The 20,858-nt window shown below is 47.0% G+C and overlaps 1 protein-coding gene across 6 annotated transcripts in view; it reads right to left on the bottom strand.

Moving 5' to 3' along the window:
- LOC119174040 (intermembrane lipid transfer protein VPS13A) overlaps nt 1–20,858 on the bottom strand; it is a 1,344,268-nt gene that overhangs the window by 265,764 nt on the left and 1,057,646 nt on the right. For all 6 annotated transcript variants that reach the window (XM_075894208.1, XM_075894209.1, XM_075894213.1 and 3 more), the window contains one exon: nt 15,260–15,402. In XM_075894208.1, coding sequence (XP_075750323.1) covers nt 15,260–15,402 — 143 coding nt within the window. The remainder of the gene's footprint in view (nt 1–15,259; nt 15,403–20,858) is intronic.

Genomic DNA, 20,858 nt, shown 5'->3' with positions numbered 1-20,858 from the left:
CGTTCTTTGAAGAAACGCGGTAAGGCTGCTGCGGGATGGGGCGGACGTCATCGTCGGTAATAATTCGATGCTTGGCGAGGTGTGTTTGACGGACTTTGGAAGAAGAGGCGAAGCAAGACCGAAACTCCCTTAAAAGGTCATGAAGTACAGCCTTTCTCTTGTCTGACAGCGTCAAACTAATGTCGATGTGGTCTAGAAATTCCTCATTCTCATGCGTTTCCTCGGACGCGAAGCACTCCGTGACGTCGGCAACAGGGTCTCCATAGGCTACGGTGGTTCCGCAGAAAAGGTGCCGGTGTTCGTAGTTGAAGTTCGTAACTAGTATTTGCGACTGTCCGTTACGGACACGCACAACACTTCGGGCGGCACATACACCTTGGAGTAGCAGAAGTGATAGGTTGCTTTCAGCCACCACGTCACCGTCCCGGAGGTCTTCACAAATGACTTCGTTGGAAACAGTCTCTCGAGGCAGCAGCGTCACACTGTCGTCAGCAACACACAACGCAGGTCTACAGCAGTTATCAGCGTCTCGCTCGGTTGCGCCTTGAGTAGAGAAGGTCACGATGCGCTCACGGAGATTTATGATGGCAGCGTATTCCCGAAGAAAGTCCATGCCGATAATCAGCTGACGCGAACAGTCGCCAAGAACGTGGCAGCTGAGCACAAATGTTGACGCACGAATTTTCACTCTTGCGGTACAGCGACCCAGCGGTGTTACGTGTCCTCCAGCTGTTCGAATTCGCGTTCCATTCCACGGCGTGATCACTTTCCTGAGATCTCTTGCTAGCTTCCCGCTGATAATCGAATAGTCTGCATCAGTGTCTACCAATGCACTGACCTGAAGACCGTCAATCAGCACAGCTATGTCGAGTGACACACGGTCACTAGGTTCAGATGTGGATGTCGGCGTTTCTTCGGTACTGCGATTATTCTCTGACGAAATGCCTACGGCGTCGCATACAAGCGTCGATTGGAAGTCTTCCGCACTTTGAGTCCCAGCGACCTTGCCCTCGAAGGCCGCTGCCTTCAGTTTTCCCCGACAAGGGCTGGGGGAGCATTCCCGTGCCGTCACCCCGAAACATGGCCCAGTGGCTGCGGGTCTCCTCGGAGATGGTGACCGCGATTGCCATCGTGTAAAGGGTGCACGCTGTTGCGCGAGATACTCTTCGATATCCCTCGGCCTTTGACCAATTTGTGGACGAGGTAAATTGACGGAAAATCCACGCAGGTCAAGTTGCCGGTATGGGCATTCGCGGTAAATGTGACCAGCCTCACTGCAATGATAGCAGAGGGGTTGTCTGTCCGGTGTACGCCAGAGATCAGACTTGCACGTCGGTGCACGGCGACCATCGATGTTCAAACCAGCGTGCGCTGACTGAATCGCGACTGACGGCATCATTGTCTGGATCGGGACGTGCGGCACTGGCTGGGTCGGGACTCCTTGACCAGAACGAGGCGTGGCAGATCGCAAGGCTTCCACGTACGTACGACGGCGACTGTCAGTAGACACAGGAGCTGTTTCCGGATCAACCAACATCGGTGGAAAACGATGGGCGTGCAACACCTGCTGGACCTCATCACGGATGACACTGGTGATAGAACCAACATCGATTTGCCTTGTCCCGTACATCTTTTCCATTTCTTCCCGGACGACAGATCGGATGATCTCGCGAATCTATTCGGGGCTCTTGCTCCGAGGGTTGGCGAAAATTTCGGGAGTTGAGGCAGCACTCACTTGACGGTCAAACAGGGCAGACCGTTGGTGCAGTACTTGTTCCATTGTTGCCGCTTCAGTAAGGAACTCAGCAACACTCTTGGGGCACTACGCACCAAACCAGCAAAAAGTTGTTCCTTCACACCACGCATAAGGTGGCACAACTTTTTTCTTCTGCCATAGCAGGATCCGCTTGCTTGAAAAGCCGTGTCATGTCCTCGACGAACATCGAGACGGTCTCGTTTGGCATCTGGATGCGTGATTGTAGTGCACGCTCCGCCCGTTCGCGGCGGTCGGGACTCCTGTAGGTCTCCAGAAGGCGACGCTAGAACTCGTGCCAAGATGTCAGAACATCATCCCTGTTCAAAAACCACGTCTTGGCACCGTCCTTTAGGCAAGTGTACACGTTCCGGAGCTTCGCGGCATCATCCCAGTAATTTATCGCTGCGACACGTTCGAACTCACTCAGCCAGTCGTCAACATCTTCATGCAGCTCTCCATGAAAGGGGCTAGGCATGAGTGGGTTCTGGACGGTGCAGTAGATCAGCGTGGAAGGTGTCGGAGCTTGCACGGGAGCTTGTGTCGAAGTCATAGTCGCTGCGTCAGTGGTTGGTATCTCAGGTGGTAGGCATCGTTGGCGGTGGCTTACTCTGTGAACAGGAGTGTCCATGGGTGCAGGGCTTGTGTTCCGGCTGCTGGGTTGGGTCTTGGGCATCGGGTGGATCGTGAGACGTTGTACCCAGCACATCCACCAGTCTTGTCACGTTTCTTAAGACAAACTTGGTTTAATGGGTTTGTTGAGTCGACTAGCCAAGCAGCAGCTCAGACAGATTGTCTTTGTCTTCTTTCACTCCTGGATCTCACCCAAGCATATCATGTGGCAATATCTGCTTGATTCTGACGGCGTCCTGCTGAGTACCATCCATTCAACGATCACACAAGTCAGTCATTCAGTCTTGATACCGCGCACGTTAAGAGGAGCACTTCTTCACTACTTTCATGACTCGTGCATTGCTGGGCATGCGAGCAGCCCTAAGACTTATACTAAGTTGTCTCGCCTCGCTACATGGCCAGGTATGAAGCGGGATGTGATTCGCTATGCCCATTCATGTTGTGTGTGCCAGAGTCAAATCACAAGGCGGACACCCGGCCGGCCTCATGCAGCCGATTAACAGTCAGACTCCCTGGCAAATCGCGGCATGTGACGTAATGGGCCTGTGCCCACAACTCCTAGCAGAAACAAGTTCTTGCTGATGATCACGGATCAAACTTTTTCCCCTTAGGAAGTTGACGGCTCGAGTGATTTTAGAAAAGCTGATGGAGGTTTCCACCAGGTTTGGGTTCCCTGAGCAGTTGATTACAGACAACATGTCTTATTTCACTGCGAAGGTGTTTGTTGACACGTGTGCCATGTTGGGCATTAAGCAAAAGAAAACAACCACCTACCATGCTCAGTTGAACCCCACGAAGCAAGTCAATTGGAACATACAGCACATGCTTGTTGCATTCTCTGAGAGACATAGGGACTGGGATAACTACCTTCCAGAGAGTGATTTTGGATTGCGATCGATCATGAGTCGATCGACTGGGTATGCACCTTCTTCCCTGAACCTGGGGAGAAAACTGCCGAATCTGAGAGAGACCATACTTGCGGATCACAGTGGAGTACCAGTGGCGACATCAGCATACACTGAATACACAACAGTGGCAATGTCAGCATACGCTGAATACACAACGCAGCTGCGCGAGAAGCTAGCGGGAGCTTTACATAAAGCTCGGTGTAATCTGAGCACTGCTAGGGCACAGCAGAAGGCGCAGTATGACCGCACGCATTGAAAAGTACGCAACAAAGTAGGCGATCTGGTGCTGCAGCGCCATGATGTGATGTTCTCAGCGATGCTAGCAAACAGTTTGCTGCCTCGCTGGCACAGAAATGGCCTGGTTCGTACCGAGTGCGAGAGAAAGTTTCCTCGCTCACTTATCGGCTCGCGGACATGAAAGGCAAACCAAGTGGCAGACCGGTGCACATATGGACTTGAAACGCTACGTGTCACAGGAGGAGCACGAGGACTACAGCCAGTCCCCCTCCAAGCCGCGTGCGATGGATGAAATCACTCGACACCGAGTGAGGAGCCCAGAACCACGTTACTTCCTGCGTAACAGGCGAAGACAACTCTCCACGGCAGGCCGCATTTGATATGTTCGACACGAGGTGCAAGGGTTCGCGCGCAACACATGTGCGATTGTCAACCTGTTCTTTCTTTCTGCGTCGACTATCACCAAGCAGATGGAGAGTCGAAAGGGAAAGAGGTGCCCCCGGAACAGCTTGGAGAGGAAACCATTCCTCTCACCGGATCACCCCCAAGACCAACCATGTTGTCATCGCGGCCCCACCCAACCAAGCAATGCCACTTCTAACCTACCGCATTGCCCTCATCACCAGGCCTGTATGCAAGAGGCGCCAAAGGACCAACCGCCAGCTTAGCTGGGAGAGCCAGCCGCCTCGAAGCCACTATCACAAGCACAAGCCTACCTAGCCGACCCACGGCTTTCAGGCAACTTTGGCCTCTAATACCTCGAGGCCACGGCGTGGCACACCAAAGATGAGACTCCCAAGCTCGCCAGACTAGTGGAGCAGTGACCCGATGAGGCAGCCCTAACCATGCTGGAGAGGGCGGCCTGAGCCAGTGCTGAACGGGACCGTCACCGATTCGCAACTCTCAGTCGTCATCATCGACACAAAGTGGCGGGGGTCAATGGGGCGCGGTCTGGACCAGAGTGTACTGGCACCAGATCCAGGGCGGCAGTTACGGCGGTGAAAGCGACAGCAGTGGCAATAACGGTGGAGGAGGTGACAGCGGGGGCGAAGGATTGGCCATGACCCAAGTGGGCACGGCAGCAGTAGTGGTGGCTACTTTGGATGCAGTGACGAATGTTGGAGGCACCGGTGGCACCAACAGCAGAGGGCCAACCGCAGGAGGGCTCGGATTATGGCCCTCCGTCCTAGCCTTCCTTGATGACGAATAAGAAAATATTCTCATGTTTCAGTCTCTCTCATTCGGGGGGCCTTCTTAAGAGAGGAGGATGTGAGGGAGCACGTGCACCCAGCCTCCCTTTCCCTTTTACAGCAGCGTGACAGCCTGGTTGCGAGGACATGACTGTCCCTTTGAGAGTCAATAAAACCTCTTGCGAGGGGATGGAACACACCCGTGGCAAGCAGTCGCGATTCCCCTTTTCCAGGCGTGGGGAACGGGTTTCGCCTCCCTCAGCGAGAAAAGGGATTACTCTCGTCAAGGAAGAGGGAAACCGGGGCAGTGGACAAAACTAGCGTGCGGACAGCCGCACGCTCTCTCTAACACTGGCCTTGGAAGAAGGAGGTCGAACCTGCAACCCCCCTGTGAGCCGAGGATGACAACGACCAAGGAGTAAGCGTCAACCCTTGTTCTTTGTAGTATCTTCTTGCGACATTTACGTGCTATTGCTAATGTATAGCAATACAGTGTCATTTTGTTGACCTAGCCTGTTGCCTTATTCGCCCAAACCAGTGTAGCTGCAGTGAGATGAGCTATGGATAGGGGACGTTAATCGTGCACGGTATGACTGTGTATGGCTAGAACATTAGCTATAGGCTTTTGCGTCAACTGTACATAAGACGAACCCTCCTACAATTTCTGCATTAGTGTCCTTTTTTCATTTGTTCTTTTTTTTTTCAACATGTTCACTGTTGTACCATTTTATTTGCCACACCTGCTTGGACTATGTGTCCCCGGTATTTTCAACATAAATAAATATGTCTGAGAAAGTTGATGGCCCCATTTGATGAGTCGCGATGACCTTGATGTCTAGGTATTTGCAAAGATTTGAAAGGATTGCAAGGGGTGAAGGTTGAGAAAAAAGAGAGTGGGCAACAGTGCTTAGTATTTGTCTGGACAGGGAAAGCTTGAAATGTTTTTGGTAGAATACTCGCCGATGTCTTTGTGAACTATGATAAGGTTAAGAAAACGCTGTTTCAAAGATTCAGGTTGACAGTGGAAGGTTCCCCGGAGCAGTTTGGCAGGTACAGCCAGAGAAATCAAAGACTGCAAAGCACTTTGCGTGCCGCTTGTCAAATTATTTTGAGAGATCAATGAAGACAGCAAATGTGGAAAAAAGATACGAAGATCTGGGTGACCACATGACTTTGGAATAATTTTTGAATTGCTGCAGTAACAAGCTAAGTGCTTTCAAAGAACAAAAGGTAGCCTCAATTGATGATATAGCACAGCATGCCAATCAGTACATGGGGGCTCAGAGACTTGGGAACTCAAGAAAGATAAATGAAGATGGTGCCAAAGCAAAGCCACATAAGACAAAGTGTAGACATCAGGGGGTACCTAGCATGGCACAGCGACCATGCAGGTGTTTTTTATGCAACAGCATTGGGCACTGAGCTGCGAGCTGTCTATCTGGAGATGGTCATTCACATGCGCAAGTAGTGTGCCAGCTGTGCAATGCTATTTCTGGTGCATGTCTTCTGATTGAGAAAGTCCCCACATATTATAACCTCGCAAACAGAACATTTTCATCCATTTATCTCAGCATTGCATCTCCGTCTCTTCTTCCCTTCCTTAACTGGGAAGTTATTAGTAATCCCTATGATTGATTGATTGATATGTGGGGTTTAACGTCCCAAAACCACTATATGATTATGAGAGACGCCGTAGTGGAGGGCTCCGGAAATTTAGACCACCTGGGGTTCTTTAACGTGCACCCAAATCTGAGCACACGGGCCTACAACATTTCCGCCTCCATCGGAAATGCAGCCGCCGCAGCCGGGATTCGAACCCGCGCCCTGCGGGTCAGCAGCCGAGTACCTTAGCCACTAGACCACCGCGGCGGGGCATAATCCCTATGAAAGTGACCACATTCCAATAACGCTAAGCGCTTGAGTAGCAAATCAATGTCCCTCCCTTCACACATTTTCAGACGGGAGACTAATGCAGCTGTAGCACGGATAATTGGGCTAGTTGGTATTGGTTTATCTTTTAACTGAATAAAGTGAACACACAGACAAAGACACTACAACAAGAAAATGCCACAAGATAAGCGCCACTAGCAACTAAAGTTTAATCAAAAGAAAGGTAGGTACATATATATCACTTCTGTCACATGACCTGGCAGGTGAAAACATAAAAAAGAGATAAATAGGGCTATAAAATACGTGTCTCAGATCAGATGCTCAGAGTGCTGATCAGGTACGAAAATTTTTTTTCTGTTAATGTGATGTACGGTGCACTTACACATTTCTTCCCACCTCTCCTAATGTTAAACTCCTTGTTCTAGTGTCCGTGTCTGTGTGCGTGCCCTTATTCAGTTAAAAGATGATGCAGCTGACTGGGAACAGTTTCGAAACCTTACTTTTATTATAAAGAACTGAGACACCCAGAACTGTTATTCCTGACCATGTAGGAAAGTAGGCCTAGCCAGCAAAAGCAGCAACAACATCTGGGCCGAGCGTCTCATGCTTAGCACTGACGATCTGCTTGCTGAGCTTTGCATGACCCACTATTTCTGCATTACACATTTCCCCCTCGCTGAAGATGGAGCCAAGTAAGTATTCTAAGGTGTCGTGAGGACAAGTGGTTCGTGATACGGTTTGAGACGATCCACGTGTACGATTTCGCGGCCTCGGCGACACAGGTCTGCAGTGGCCATGAGGAGTTCAATGAGGTAGTTGACAGCGGAAGTTAGCTCTATGACGCGATAAGGTCCATGGTACCTGCTGAGGAACTTTGTAGAGGTACCAGGAGCAGCAGTGGGAGGCACCCACAAGCAAACAATAGAGTTGCGTGAAAACTAGTAGTGGGACCGTTCATCGTCATGACAAAATTTCTGTAGCCCTTGTTCTTGTGTTGTAAGGATGCGAGCTAATTGCCAACATTCTTCCGCATACCGAGCGACTTCGGAAACTGGTGTGCCTTCGGATGAGTCAGGTCGGTAGGGGAGAATGGTGTCGATAGGAGATGATGATTCTCGACCATAAAGTAAAAAGAAGGAAGAAAAGCCTGTCGTCTCTTGAGATGCCGTGTTGTAAGCGTACATTACGTAGGGAAGGATAAGATCCCAGTTGATGTGGTCGGAGGCGACACAAGTAGAAAGCATGTTGCCAAGAGTGTGGTTGAAACGTTCGGTCAAGCCGTTTGTTTATGGGCGATACGTGGTAGTACAGTTGTAAATTACATGGCATTCAGCAAGAAGTTCTTGAATAACATCCGCGAGAAAGACGCGGCCTCGATCACTCAAAATTTCACGTGAAGCACCATGACGCAGAACAAAATGTTGCAGCAGGAAAGACGCAACGTCACGTGCCATTGCGGCTGGTAGAGCGGCGGTTTCTTCATATCTTATCTTTTGGGGATTTGGAGCCGGCACCTTCGCCGACATGCGACTGACGCTTTTGCTGCTTGTGTAGGTATCTGTGCTGTTTTGGTGTTCATTTCGTGAATCTACCTTCGACGAAGTTGGAGGGGTGACGCTCTGTTCCAGGACCAGCCTGTGCACAGAATCGGACATCACCTGGCTCCCGCCGGTAGTCGGTGACGTCGACGGACAGCCAGTGTCCACGCACGACAGACGAAAGGACATCAGAAGCATCGTACCGCCACGTTGTGCTGGCTGGGAACCGCGTGATGAATCGCGTGATGACCAAGAAAGCTACTTAAGCGAGCAACACTTTGCCACCGTGGGATTTGAAGCCGGCACCTTCACCGAAATGCGACTGATGCTTTTGCTGCTTGTGCAGGTTAGTTGAAACTGTCCGTTTACAACTCGTAAATTTCTATTAGTTGTGGCAGATCCACCCACTTTGGCAAGTGTGACGTTGCCTTGTTAAAAGAAGGTCTATGAGAGGGGTGGGAAAAATTGTTCTTTTTTTTAAGCAGAATGCTGTATCTTGCGTTGTTGCTGTTGCTATTAGGTGACATTGAGCCAAATCCTGGCCCTCGTGACAGATAACTTGCTGAAAAATATCCAGAATGGCCAAACTGCCATTTTGAGTAAACTAGACTCCATCGATGCAACACTTACGAAACAAGAAACTTTAAAGACAGAAATGAGCAAAAACTTAGATGACACTCAACAACAAATGCAAGAGGTCAATAAATTGGTCTCGGATCAAGCCAATGTAATTAAATATCTCTTAGATAAAGTAAAGAAACTATAACTGAAGGTTGTGGATTTAGAAAATCAAAGCTGTAGAAGAAACATTGTATTCTATGGTGTAGAGGATAATGATCAGTTTGAAACTTGGGACAAATCGGAGCAACTGAATAATGATATTTGTAAATCTTATCTGGCCATTGAGCTTAAATCCGCTAAAAGGGCACATCGCGTGGGACGTTATGACGGCAAAGCAAAACGGCCAATCATTGCAAGTCTTTTATATTTTAAGGAAAAACAATTCATTCTGTCAAACACCAAGAAACTCAAAGGGACCGCGTGTGGTATCGACGAAGATTACTCACCTGAAACGTGTGCTATCAGAAAAAATCTATGGCATTATGCTGAAGTTAAGAAGGCTGATAAAAAATAAAGTGAAACTGAGTTTTGATAAGTTCATCGAGAATGGTAGGGCGTTTCACTGGGATAAAGAAAAAGATGAGGTTGTCTTGTTTTTGAGAACATGACCAATAAACAAAAGTAAAGCACAAAACACAAAGATATTGCTGTCTTAGAAGTTAATTGCAGAAGTGTAACAAATAAAGTAGACCATTTTGCTGGATTGATAGAATCAGTGGAAGCAGATATTGTAATGGGCGCTGAATCTTGGCTCAAACCAACTGTTAGAGATAGTGAAGTGTTTCCACAAGACTACGTGATTTATCGTAAAAATCGGCCGAGCATCGGAGGGGGCATTTTTCTGCTTGTTCATATGACACTGCAGTCTATCACTCTAGATGTCTGCCACGAAGCTATGGAAACAGTCTGGTACAAAATCGTGTTGCCTAATAACTCTAGTTTGATTGTTGACTCAGTTTACCGTGCACCGAAATCTGATCCGAGCGCAGTTTGTGCCTTGTCTGAGATTAACAGACATGGCAGTTTGTGCCATGTCTGTTGTTATTAATGGCAAAAAATCGAGTTACGCAAACGTCACATCAGGAGTCCCTCAAGGCTCTGTATTGGGACCTATACTATTTTTGATATACATAAATGATATAAATTTAAATATTACGTCCTCCTTGCGGCTGCTCGCAGATGACTGCATGATTACGGAAGTATATCTTACAATGAAGATGCGACAGCGTTACAGGGAGATTTGAACAGAATATATGATTGGTGTAAACAGTGGAACATGTGTTTAAACGCGAAAAAGTGCATCTATATGTGTGTTACTAGAAAGAAAAAACCAATGATTAACTATTCTATAAATAAGGAGGTTCTTACCACAGTTATGGTCTCTGAGTACCTAGGCGTCGTGTTTCCTGCTGGCTGCTCATGGAATGAGCACATCAGGGAGACAGTTGGTAAGGCTGGATGGGCACTGAACTTTGTTAAACGAAACCTAAGATGTCGCGAAGTTGAATTAAAACAGAGTGCATTTACTACATGTGTGAGACCTATATTAGAGTACGCCTGCCAACTATGGGATCCATCGAAGCCAGTCTCATTTCTCAAATAGAAGGTATCCAAAACAGAGCAGCCAGGTACGTACTGCGCAGGTACCGTAGAGTGGACAGTGTCACAATGATGAAAAAAGAATTGAATTAGGAATTGTGGTCTTCTTGAAGACGGAAGTTAACGCTAACACTGTTTTTTCAAATATATAACAACAAAGTGGGCATAAACAAAGATAATTATTTAAATACACCTTTTTATGTTTCTATGCGTAATGATCACAAACACGAAATCTGTCAATACCGGCCAAGGACGTGCATACTTGCGAATTTTTTTTTTTCCGACGTGTGCAGCCGAATGGAACAAGCTGTCTGAAGAACAACTTTGTTGTGTAAATGAAGATCTATTTGTATCTCTGTTGTAAACCACCCTGCTGTAATGCCCAAGGGCGATGCGAGGTAATTCTCGAATAAAAAAAATGAAATAATCTCTTGAGATGGTCGATCGCTACAATAATCCAGCGATTCCCAGCTGATGTATATGGCAGAGAACCATAATGGTCTATTTCAACCAGGTTCAATGATCGCACTGGGCACGGTAACGACTGCATTGATGCAGCAGGGCGGCTAGGATCGTGCTTGCGGCGTTGACACTCTGTGAAAGATCGAATGTATTTTTGAACGAATGTGCACATGCCGCACCAATAAAACCGAAAACGTAGCCTGGCGTAGGTTTTAAAGAAACCGGCGTGTGCACACTAAGGATCGGCATAAAAATCAGCGTATATGCTGGCACGGAGATGCCTGGGTATGACGAGTAGCCATTTGCAGCTGTCAGGGTGGTAGTTGTGGCGATAAAGTATTCCATTATGAATAGCGAAGTGAGAGGCTTGTCGGTGTAGTGCTCGAGATGGCGACCTGGCGAGTGTTACAGATAGGTAATCCATCAGAGACGCGATTCACGAATCTTTGCGCTACTCCGCTGCCATGTCAATGGGTCTTGATAGTGGAAGGAAGTTGTCTTGAATGGAGACACTTGCAATATCAGTAGAAACAGGCGAATGCGAAAGAGCATCGGCATCAGTGTGCTTCTGGCCTGAGCAATAAATGACACGGATGTCGTACTCTTGGAGCCGTAAAGCCCATTGTGCCAAGCGTCAGGAGGGATCCTTGAGGGAGGATAAACAGCAGAGTGCGTGGTGATCAGTAACAACATCGAAAGGGTGGCCGTACAGATAAGACCAAAATTTTGTAATGGCCTAGATGATCACTAGGCATTCTTTCTCAGTAACCGAATAATTTGCTTCTGTTCTTGTAAGAGTGCAGCTCGCGAACGCAACAATGTATTCTTGGTAACCAGGCTTTCGTTGGGCGAGTACAGCGCCAAGACCGACACCGCTAGCATCCGTGTGGATTTCTGTGGGAGCGCTTGAATCGAAATGACGCAGTATGAATGGTGTTGTAAGCAGTTCACGAAGCTTCGCAAAGGCAGTGTCGCAGGCTGGAGACCACGCAGATAGATTACGATCTCCCTGAAGTAGGTCTGTCAGAGGTGCCATGATCAAGGCGAAATCCCGGACGAAGCGGCGGAAGTATGAGCAAAGCCCAATGAAACTATGCAGCTCCTTAAGAGACGCGGGCCTTGGGAACTCGCGAACAGCACGTAGCTTAGCGGGGTCAGGAAGAATGCCATCTTTTGACACGACGTGTCCAAGAATGGTCAGCTTGCGTGCTCCAAAGTGACACTTCTTCAAGTTAAGTTGGAGGCCTGCTGCAGAGAGGCAGCGTAGAACCTGTTCCAAGCGATGAAGGTGCATGGGCAAATCGTGCGAAATTACTACTACATTATCTAAGTAGCACAAACACGTGTTCCATTTGAGGCCTCGTAGGATAGTGTCCATCATGCACTCAAATGTTGCCGGCGCATTGCATAGGCCGAATGGCACCACGTTAAATTCGTATAAGCCGTCTGGTGTAACAAAGGCAGTTTTTGACCTATCATCTGGATTCATGGGCACTTGCCAGTACCCAGAGCGTAGATCAAGAGAGAAAAAGAACTCTGCGCCTTGTAAAGAGACGAGGGCATCATCGATTCGAGGCAAAAGATAAACATCTTTTCGTGTTATTTTGTTTAGACGACAATAATCTACGCAAAAGCGTATCTTGCCATCCATATCTTTAACTAAAACAACTGCCGATGCCCAAGGACTGTTTGATAGTTGAACGACACCGCGCTTTAGCATGTCACCTACTTGTTCATCGATGACACGGTGTTCAGTCGGCAAAACACGATACGGTCGCTGCCGTAGTGGTGGGTGATTACCTGTGTCGATCTGGTGGCATACAGTAGATTTTCGACCTAAAGTAGCACTGTGACTGTCAAAAGATGGCCAGAACTTGTAAAAGAGGCTCAAAAGCTCACACTTATGTTGTGGGTTTAGGCCTTCGTCGATGACACGGTTGAAAATGTCGGTAGTGGAAGGGCCATTCACAGAGCTACAGGAGAGGGCGCTGACTCCCTATGATCCGTCAGGTACGTCAAGTGTGGCGATGGTTTCAAATGATTCTGTCGAGCCTATACATTCACCCCGAAGCAGCGTAATCGTGAATGGGAACGAATTCCCCACAGGCACGTCGGTCGCACCACCTTGAAAAGTAAGGAGAGCAGTTGGGAGTGGTGGTAGGTGGCGATGAACGAAAGCAGAGGAAGGCGTGAAGAATGCGGTAGCGTCGACGACAGCGGAACACGACACAGGTGCGAAGACAGTAGCGCGCATAGGGAGGGATCTGAGTGTTGTCACTAAGTACCAACTTTGCGTAGAAAGGGCGATCGTCCGCAGGTAGAGCATCACCAAGGGGACAAAAGACGACTTCGGCATGGGCGCAATTAATGACGGCTTGGTGATGGGATAAAAAATCCCAACCTAAAATGATGTCGTGAGAACAGTGCGGCAGTACTACAAACTGCACTGTGTAGGGCACTCTTTGAATTACAAGTCTGACGGTACACGCGGATACAGGCTGCACAGGCTGTGCAGTGGCAGTATGAAGACACGAACCTAAGTAAGGGGTTGTCACTTTTTGAATTGAATGGCAAAATTTTTCGGCGATGACAGAAATGGCGGCACCAGTAAAAATAAGGGCAAGTACGGGCACATTTTCAAGAACGGCATTATTTACATTCGGCGGCAAACGAACAGGGCTTGTGCTTTGTGACGAGGATGCAGTTCTCGCCTCGAGAACTGCGTCATTTATTTTTCGGCGTCGATTGTAAGAGGGCATGAGCGCACCGGGTAGGGCAAGCGACCACTTCAAGAAGGAGATCGGCGATCAGAAGCTGGTCGGTGGCTTGGTCGAGGAGGGTGCAATTTGGGCTATGGTGTATAGGGAAACGTGGTCGTACTTATAGAGAGGTGAGTTTTCACGTGAGTGAAACGGGCGGTGGTGGCACAGATGTGCGATGTGCCCAGGTAGACCACACGAAAAGCAGATGGATCGGTTGTCAGCAGTGCGCCATGAATTAGGGACTCGGTGGACTGGAGGTCATGGCGGCTGGGCGGCATAAACAGGAGCACGCAGTGGAGGCGGTGCTCGGAACGTCTGTGGTCGTGGTCGTGCTGCTGCTTCAGCGTACGTCAATGGTGCATTGACTGGTGGCACCAGCTGCGGAGGCAGGACCCACTACTTCTTCATTACACTTTCTTAAGCTGGACTCACTTGTGTGCCTTAAGCATTGAAGCTGCTGTCGATTATTTCAGTTTTTGGACCAATGCTGCAACCAAATGCATCCCCCAAACAAACGAACAACCTGGTAAACGACTCGTGCCATGATGGAATAACAATTGTCAAAACGCTTGCAAAAAAACAAAACAAAGCTTCTAGGCTCCTTTGGAACTCTCCGACAACTGATAACCATGCAATCTTCAAGAAAATCAAGTCGCAAGCAAATCAGGAGCACACGCCGACAAGCGAGACCGGAAAGTTGACAAAAGTTTCGGTCAGGCATCACTTTCTATACACACGATGGTAAGGTCTGGCTCTGGCAGAGGGTCAGTAGGATAATCAGAAGACAGGCATATTCACTCCCTCTGGAGAACACGCAGAGGGAGTGAATATGCTCCGCTAAACACTTGCAAGGAATTTTTTTTCAATTGTTCATGCAGTGGCTGATGACAATGCGGAATTATGGCTAAGTGGGTATGTGCCACACTTAACAGAAAAATAAGAACAAGCTTTTCTGATTAATTGGAGCATTGGACGACCCACTCGTCACGCTGTTTGCATTGTGCGACGACTGGTTGTTCTTTCGCTGTTGCAAAACGCTTTATAAGTCGTATTGACGCGATTGCTTTCCCCACATGAAGCCTGCCTAAAGCAAGTTTGACAACAAGTCACAAGCACCGGTGTCGCTCAGTGTAGAATACTGGGCTGGCATGCAGCGTGCCCAGGTTAGAGCCCCACTGTGCCTTTGATGCTAGGTCATGCCTGCCTAAGGCAAGTTTGACAACAAGTTGTAAGCACCGGAGTAACTCAGTGCTAGAATATCAGGCTGGCAGCCGACCCGGGTTCAAATGCCACTGTGTCATTGGTGCAAGATTTTTTTGTCGAATTTCATGTGTTGTGGTTAAAGACACCGGTGGCGGCGGCAAACTGCGTGTTACCCGAAAAGTAACATAACAGCTTTCTCATAACAGCTTTCGCTCTAAAGGACAACTAGCCCCACCAATGATCAGATTCGTGGGGCACATATGCAGCTTAAATTTCTTGCACATCGACATTTCATTATCCGGGCACAAGTTTGCAAAATAAAGAGTTCCATATTTCTGAGTCTTGCTAAAGCTATCAAGGCCTTGTGATCATATGATTTCCTTCATAACCTCCCAGCATGGCGTATTACAACAACTCAGACTAAATCAGTCAGATCCCACTGGAGTGAACAAAGTATACTCACTTTTCGAGCTCCTCTCCACACCCTTTCGTCCTGTGTGAAGAGTAGCACTCTTTGACTAAGATCCAGGAATGAGATCCAGTAGACAATGACAATGTCCTTGCGAATCTTCTTGGATAGTGGGCTATGTTCTGACTCACTGTCATCTGCAATCATGGCAATCATTTAGTGAGCAAGAGCATGGATATTTTGCCAATCTATAGATGCGAAACTTGCAAATAAAGCCACAAACATACATCTGACAGAAACACACCAGTGAGATGTAAGCTTTGTGAATACGGGCAAATACTAGAATGTGTTTTTGGGCTAGTTGGTTCATTCTGAAGAAAGGTGAAAGACACAACCCACATAGACAAAAAAAGGAAGGGTGCAGGATAAAGCATCAACTTGTCATTGTTTGAAAAAACGTTTGTTTTATAAACATGCAGACATGTGCACAGCTACAACTGCTCAGGACATTGGCGAACAATCTCACACTTATGGCATCACTGTGCTTTTGCTTTATGCTGGGTGACACACATGTCACTGATGCACCCATCTCATTTAACATTGATAAAATACACCTCCAAAAGTTCACATTCCACAATGTTCTTGCTCCTTCAATGTATGCAAATATTTGTAAGGTCCAGTTCACACATGCAGGAGTAAATGCAGTGTGAACTGCAGTGCACAAGTAAATGGGCACTAATCTTATTTTTAATTGAAAACTCATGTTCTCTTAAACTGTCATTAATGCAGCATTCGATCCGGCCGATATGGACTTTGCTGCATGTAAGTAGAATTTTGTAGACCACGCACACTGAGCAAAGTACAAAGCACCTTGATATTTTTATACCACAAAAAGTCATCTTTTACGTCACTGCGATGCGTGAACAGAGACTGGCCAGCTACCATGGGGCTGAAAACACAATAGGTACCTTGTACCTGTTTGCCACCTTCTTTAAGTTGCAGTGAATATTCTTTCATCTAGACAACATGGCAAAGGGCTTTCTTTTATGCCTGACCTACCTTTAGTTGATAATTTGCAGCATTTAGATTTAACCTTGACCCAATTATAGTGACACATTTTCTAAGCCAACTGCCCTCTTTCTCATAAAGAACTTTTACCCTAAGATTTGGAGTACACAAAACTTCTTAAGAGGGCAACAGCATCAATGTGCCTTGAGTCTGCATTGATACGGTCCTGTGCTCAAAAACGCAGGAAAGTTTTAACCACGACCTAAAGAAGCTAAATTCAGCCGGATACTCTTGCTCTGTCATGGTAGTGGTAGCGGAAGCCCTCCATCAGAAACTCAAGCCGAAAACAAAGTCATTCGTGCATGAAAAACCACAGGTTATGCCATGTATGCACAAAGTTTCATAAGCTACTTTTTTTCTATAATGAGCCCTGACTACCTTTCCATTCCTTCTTCTACGGAGCCTGTTTTACTGATAGCAATGATTGTTTCTACGACATGCTATGCATGGTACGTGACGTATTGCTTGAACAAGGGACTGGTAGCTGTTGAAGTTCAAGCCATCTTTGGACCAGCTCACCCCTCGGCAGGTCATGCGAAGAGGCTCTGTCATTGGTGGAATTCAGAATTGTGGAAGCCTGATGAATGATTGTTTTTGGATGCTCTGCTACAAGACTGACTCCAGATGGGTCGCTGAACGAAAGCTCAGGACCTTTAAACGGGCTGCAGCAGAAATGGCTGAGTACTGGTGGGAATGTACACTTAACTATTTTCCGCTTAACTATTTTGTTGAACGTACAGAAAAAATTCTACCCCTGGCATTGTCTCGTACTTCAAACAGAACAACCTCTTTCAGCGGAAACCCTTTCTTTAAAAACCTGATGATGTTTGGTGTTTTGTGGTGCAAGGGCTATTTCATGGCCAAAGAGCCCCAGTTCATGGTACTAGAGCTATGAACAATGATTGTGATAAGAGGCTGTATAAGGGCCTTAAAATTCCTCATGCTAAGGCGGGTAATAACATAGAAGTAAAAAAAATTATTACCATGCCGTGAAAAGTGTGTGGTGTTAATAGATGACAAAAGTTTGTGTGTGATAATAAAAATGATAGTGGACATGTATGGCATTAGCTTAAGAGCCTCGATCATTTACGCCCTTGCGTCCAAGGGCCGTGAGGCAAGTGCTTTGACCGGTGTAGCCACCACAGCAATGACCTCTTTGGGGAGGTCGTGCTACAGAATGCGCGGGTATATGATGTGGAAAGTACGGACGTCTCTCAAAAATGCCAACAACGATTTATGTGTGAAAAGAGGTTCCCTACGGACGAACATTGCAGGGTGAAGTGGTATCTGTTATCGGTAGGGTAATGGAAAGTGTTGTCTTTCCGGCGTGTTTAATTTTTTACACAGGATTAGAATGTGAAGTACGGTGAGTGCTTCTCCACATCTGTCCCACAAAGGTGGATTGCCCCCAGACAAAAGAAATAAATGTGTTGCACGTGTAAGTCCTGTTCTTAATCTTGTAAGGATTACTTCTGTGAGGCGCGATTTTGATACTGGCAGCCAATTACCAAGTTACGACTTGATGACATGCAATTTATTACCTGTGTGTGTGTCCCATGTGCTCTGCCAATAACCCCTGATCTTTCATTTTAGAAAAGGTTTCAAGTCGAGTGCGGGAATCGGTATCAATGTATTGGTAGCGGTTTTGTTGGCGGATCCAGCTAGCTGGTCCACCAGAACATTGTCTTGTATTTCGCGGTGTCCTGGCACCCAGCAGACTACATTATGTTGCTTGGATGAGTAGGATGTGCATAAGAGCGAATAAAGCAAGACAAGGACAGGGTTTTTGTGTTTTTAAGAGTTTTCAGAGCTTTTACTATGCTTAGAGAATCTGTATATATTATTGCCTTATGTGGTTTTATTTGTGTAATGCGTTCAATGGCCGCAAGTATCGCGTTAGCTTCGCCTGTGAAAATGGTTGTATCACAGTGCAGAGCGCCAGCTTCCAAAAAGGATGGGTTTGCGGCTGCGTTTGAGACAGTAGTGTTGTACTTTGAAGCATTTGTAAAGAACTCAGGACATGTGTATTTCTGTTGTAGTTCTAAGAAGCATGCCTGAATATGTGCAATTGGTGCATGCTTCATAACTTCCACGAAAGACCCGTCGCAATCTATCGCCTGCCACTGCCACAGTGGCAGGCATACTGTGGGAGCCATCAAACGGTGTTCTAGTGGCACACCGGAGTCCTTTGCTAGGCCCCTCACATGGAGTGAGTAGGGCTGTCTAATAAAAGGCCATTTCTCAAACACAGCAAGGCTTGACATGTCATTAATTGTGAAATGTGATGGGTGATCTTTCTCTGCATTTACATTAATATAATATTTAAAAGATGTGTAACATCTCTGTAGGTGGAGCGACCATTCCTTCGATTCCACGTACAGGCTTTCCATGGGGCTAGTGCAAGAAACACCCGTAGAGAGGCGGATGCCTAGATGATGAACAGGATCAAACATTTTAAGGGTACTAGGTGTCGCAGACTGATATGCTATTGCCCCTTAGTCTAGGCAGGTACATATGAGGCTTTCATTCAAATTCATTAAACACTTTTTGTCACTTCCCAATGTAGTGCGTGACAGCACTTTTAGAACATTTATGACTTATATGCACTTGTTTTTTAAATACTTGATGTGTGGTATGAAGCTTTGCGTAGTGTCCAATATTAGGCCTAAGAATTTATGTTCAGTATTAACAGCAAGACATTGCCCATGCAGTTGATTATCAGGTTTGGAATGAATGCCTCTCTTCCTGGAGAACAAGACACACGTGCTTTTCTGTGCATTCAGCCAGGACCCATTTTCTTCTGCCCAATAGGAGACTTTGTTCAAAGCAAGCTGAACCTGCCGCTCACACATGGCCAGCATAAAAGACTTGAAACCAAGCTGGACGACATTGACATATGTGGAGTAAAACATATTACGATGAATGGACAAGTGCAAAGAATTCATTTTGATAATAAAAAGTGTGCAACTGAGTACACCACCTTGCGGCACTCCTGTTTCTTGGACCAATGTTTGGGAAAGAACGCTGCCCACTCGAACACGGAATGTTGGATTTGTCAAGTAACTTTCGATTATGCTAAACATTCTGCCACGCACACCAAAGTGGGGCAGGTCTCTTAATATTCCAAAGCGCCATGTTGTATCATATGCATTTTTGATGTCAAGGAACACAGAAAGGAGGTATTGCTTGTGGACGAAAGCATCTCTGATCTGTGCCTCGATACGAACAAGGTGGTCGGGGGTGGACCTACCCTCTCAAAACCCGCACTAGAATTGGTCGAGCAAATTGTTTGTTTCAAAGAAATGTACAAGTCGGCAGTTTATCTTTTTTTCGAAAAGTTTGCACAGGCAGCTTGTAAGTGCAATAGGCCTATAACTCGAAACTGAAGAAGGGTCCTTGCCCTGTTTCACAATGAGAAAAACAATAGCCTCTTTCAAGGAAGTAGAAATAGCGCCAGAGAACCAGATAGCATTGTACAAACAAAGTAAGGTTTTCGCCTTTCAATTGGTAGATTTTTTGACATTTCATACTGATAAGAAGCGCAGTGTCAAAACGTGTTCAACCTCATCCACTTGTGTTACGTCATAGGCAAGCCGCCTATATATTGTCACGAACAAAACAAGACCCGCAGCCAGGAGTTTACTTGAACCAGAGCAACGAAGATGTTCTCTTCTTCTTCGCGCCCAAAAACGCGTATGAGCCACAGTGGCTCGTTCATCAATGATGGCATTACCCCCTCTCCCAAGAAGCATCGTCTCGATGCTGTACATGAAGGCAAAAAAAAGAAAAGAAAATTAGATGAAAATTAGCATGCGAGCAAAATGAATGGCGTAAGGCGGAATAACGTAGTTGGTTGTGGGGACAAAAGTTAGAGAAATAAGAAAAATAGGAAAAATGTAAGGAAAAGACGAAACAAAAAGAAAGACGCGAAGTTACTAATAAAGTCAGTCACTCCCTGGCGATTCACAGCGCGAAAAGTATGGTTTGAGACGTGAAACGTGAATGACTTCAGTTTGCGGGGTGAAACGGGAACGTCTCGAATTGCCTTGTGGGAGAACCTCGTAAGTGACGTCGCTGAGACGTCGCACAACCTTGTAAGGGCCGAAGTAGCGGCGAAGAAGCTTTTCGGAACGTCCACGCTGTCGGATAGGGCTCCACACCCAGACTTCATCACCTGGCTTAAAAATAACTTCACGGTGGCGAAGATTCTAGCGGCGCGCGTCTGCGGTTTGGTGACGTTGAATGCGGTGATGAGCAAGTTGACGGGCCTCTTCTGCGCACTGCGCGAATTTGGCGGCATTTGTGTGGTATATTCCTAAGTTGTCGGGCAGGAGCATGGCGTACAGCATCGTCATGACGTCACGACCGTGGACTAAGCGAAAAGGCGTGAAACCGGTACTTTCTTGAACAGCAGGGTTATACCCAAAAGTTACGTAGGGAAGTATGGTGTCCCAGTTCTTGTGATCGATGTCCACAAACATTGACAGCATGTCTGCAATTGTCTTATTGAGTCGTTCAGTCAGCCCATTTGTTTGCGGGTGGTAAGCCGTTGTTTTACGATGTTCCGTGCCACTTAATCGCAAGA

Source organism: Rhipicephalus microplus, chromosome 5 (genome assembly GCF_043290135.1).
Source record: "Rhipicephalus microplus isolate Deutch F79 chromosome 5, USDA_Rmic, whole genome shotgun sequence".
Lineage (NCBI taxonomy): Eukaryota > Metazoa > Arthropoda > Arachnida > Ixodida > Ixodidae > Rhipicephalus > Rhipicephalus microplus.
The sequence above is the reverse complement of the archived record's forward strand: the minus strand, read 5'-3'. Positions and strand labels throughout refer to the sequence as shown.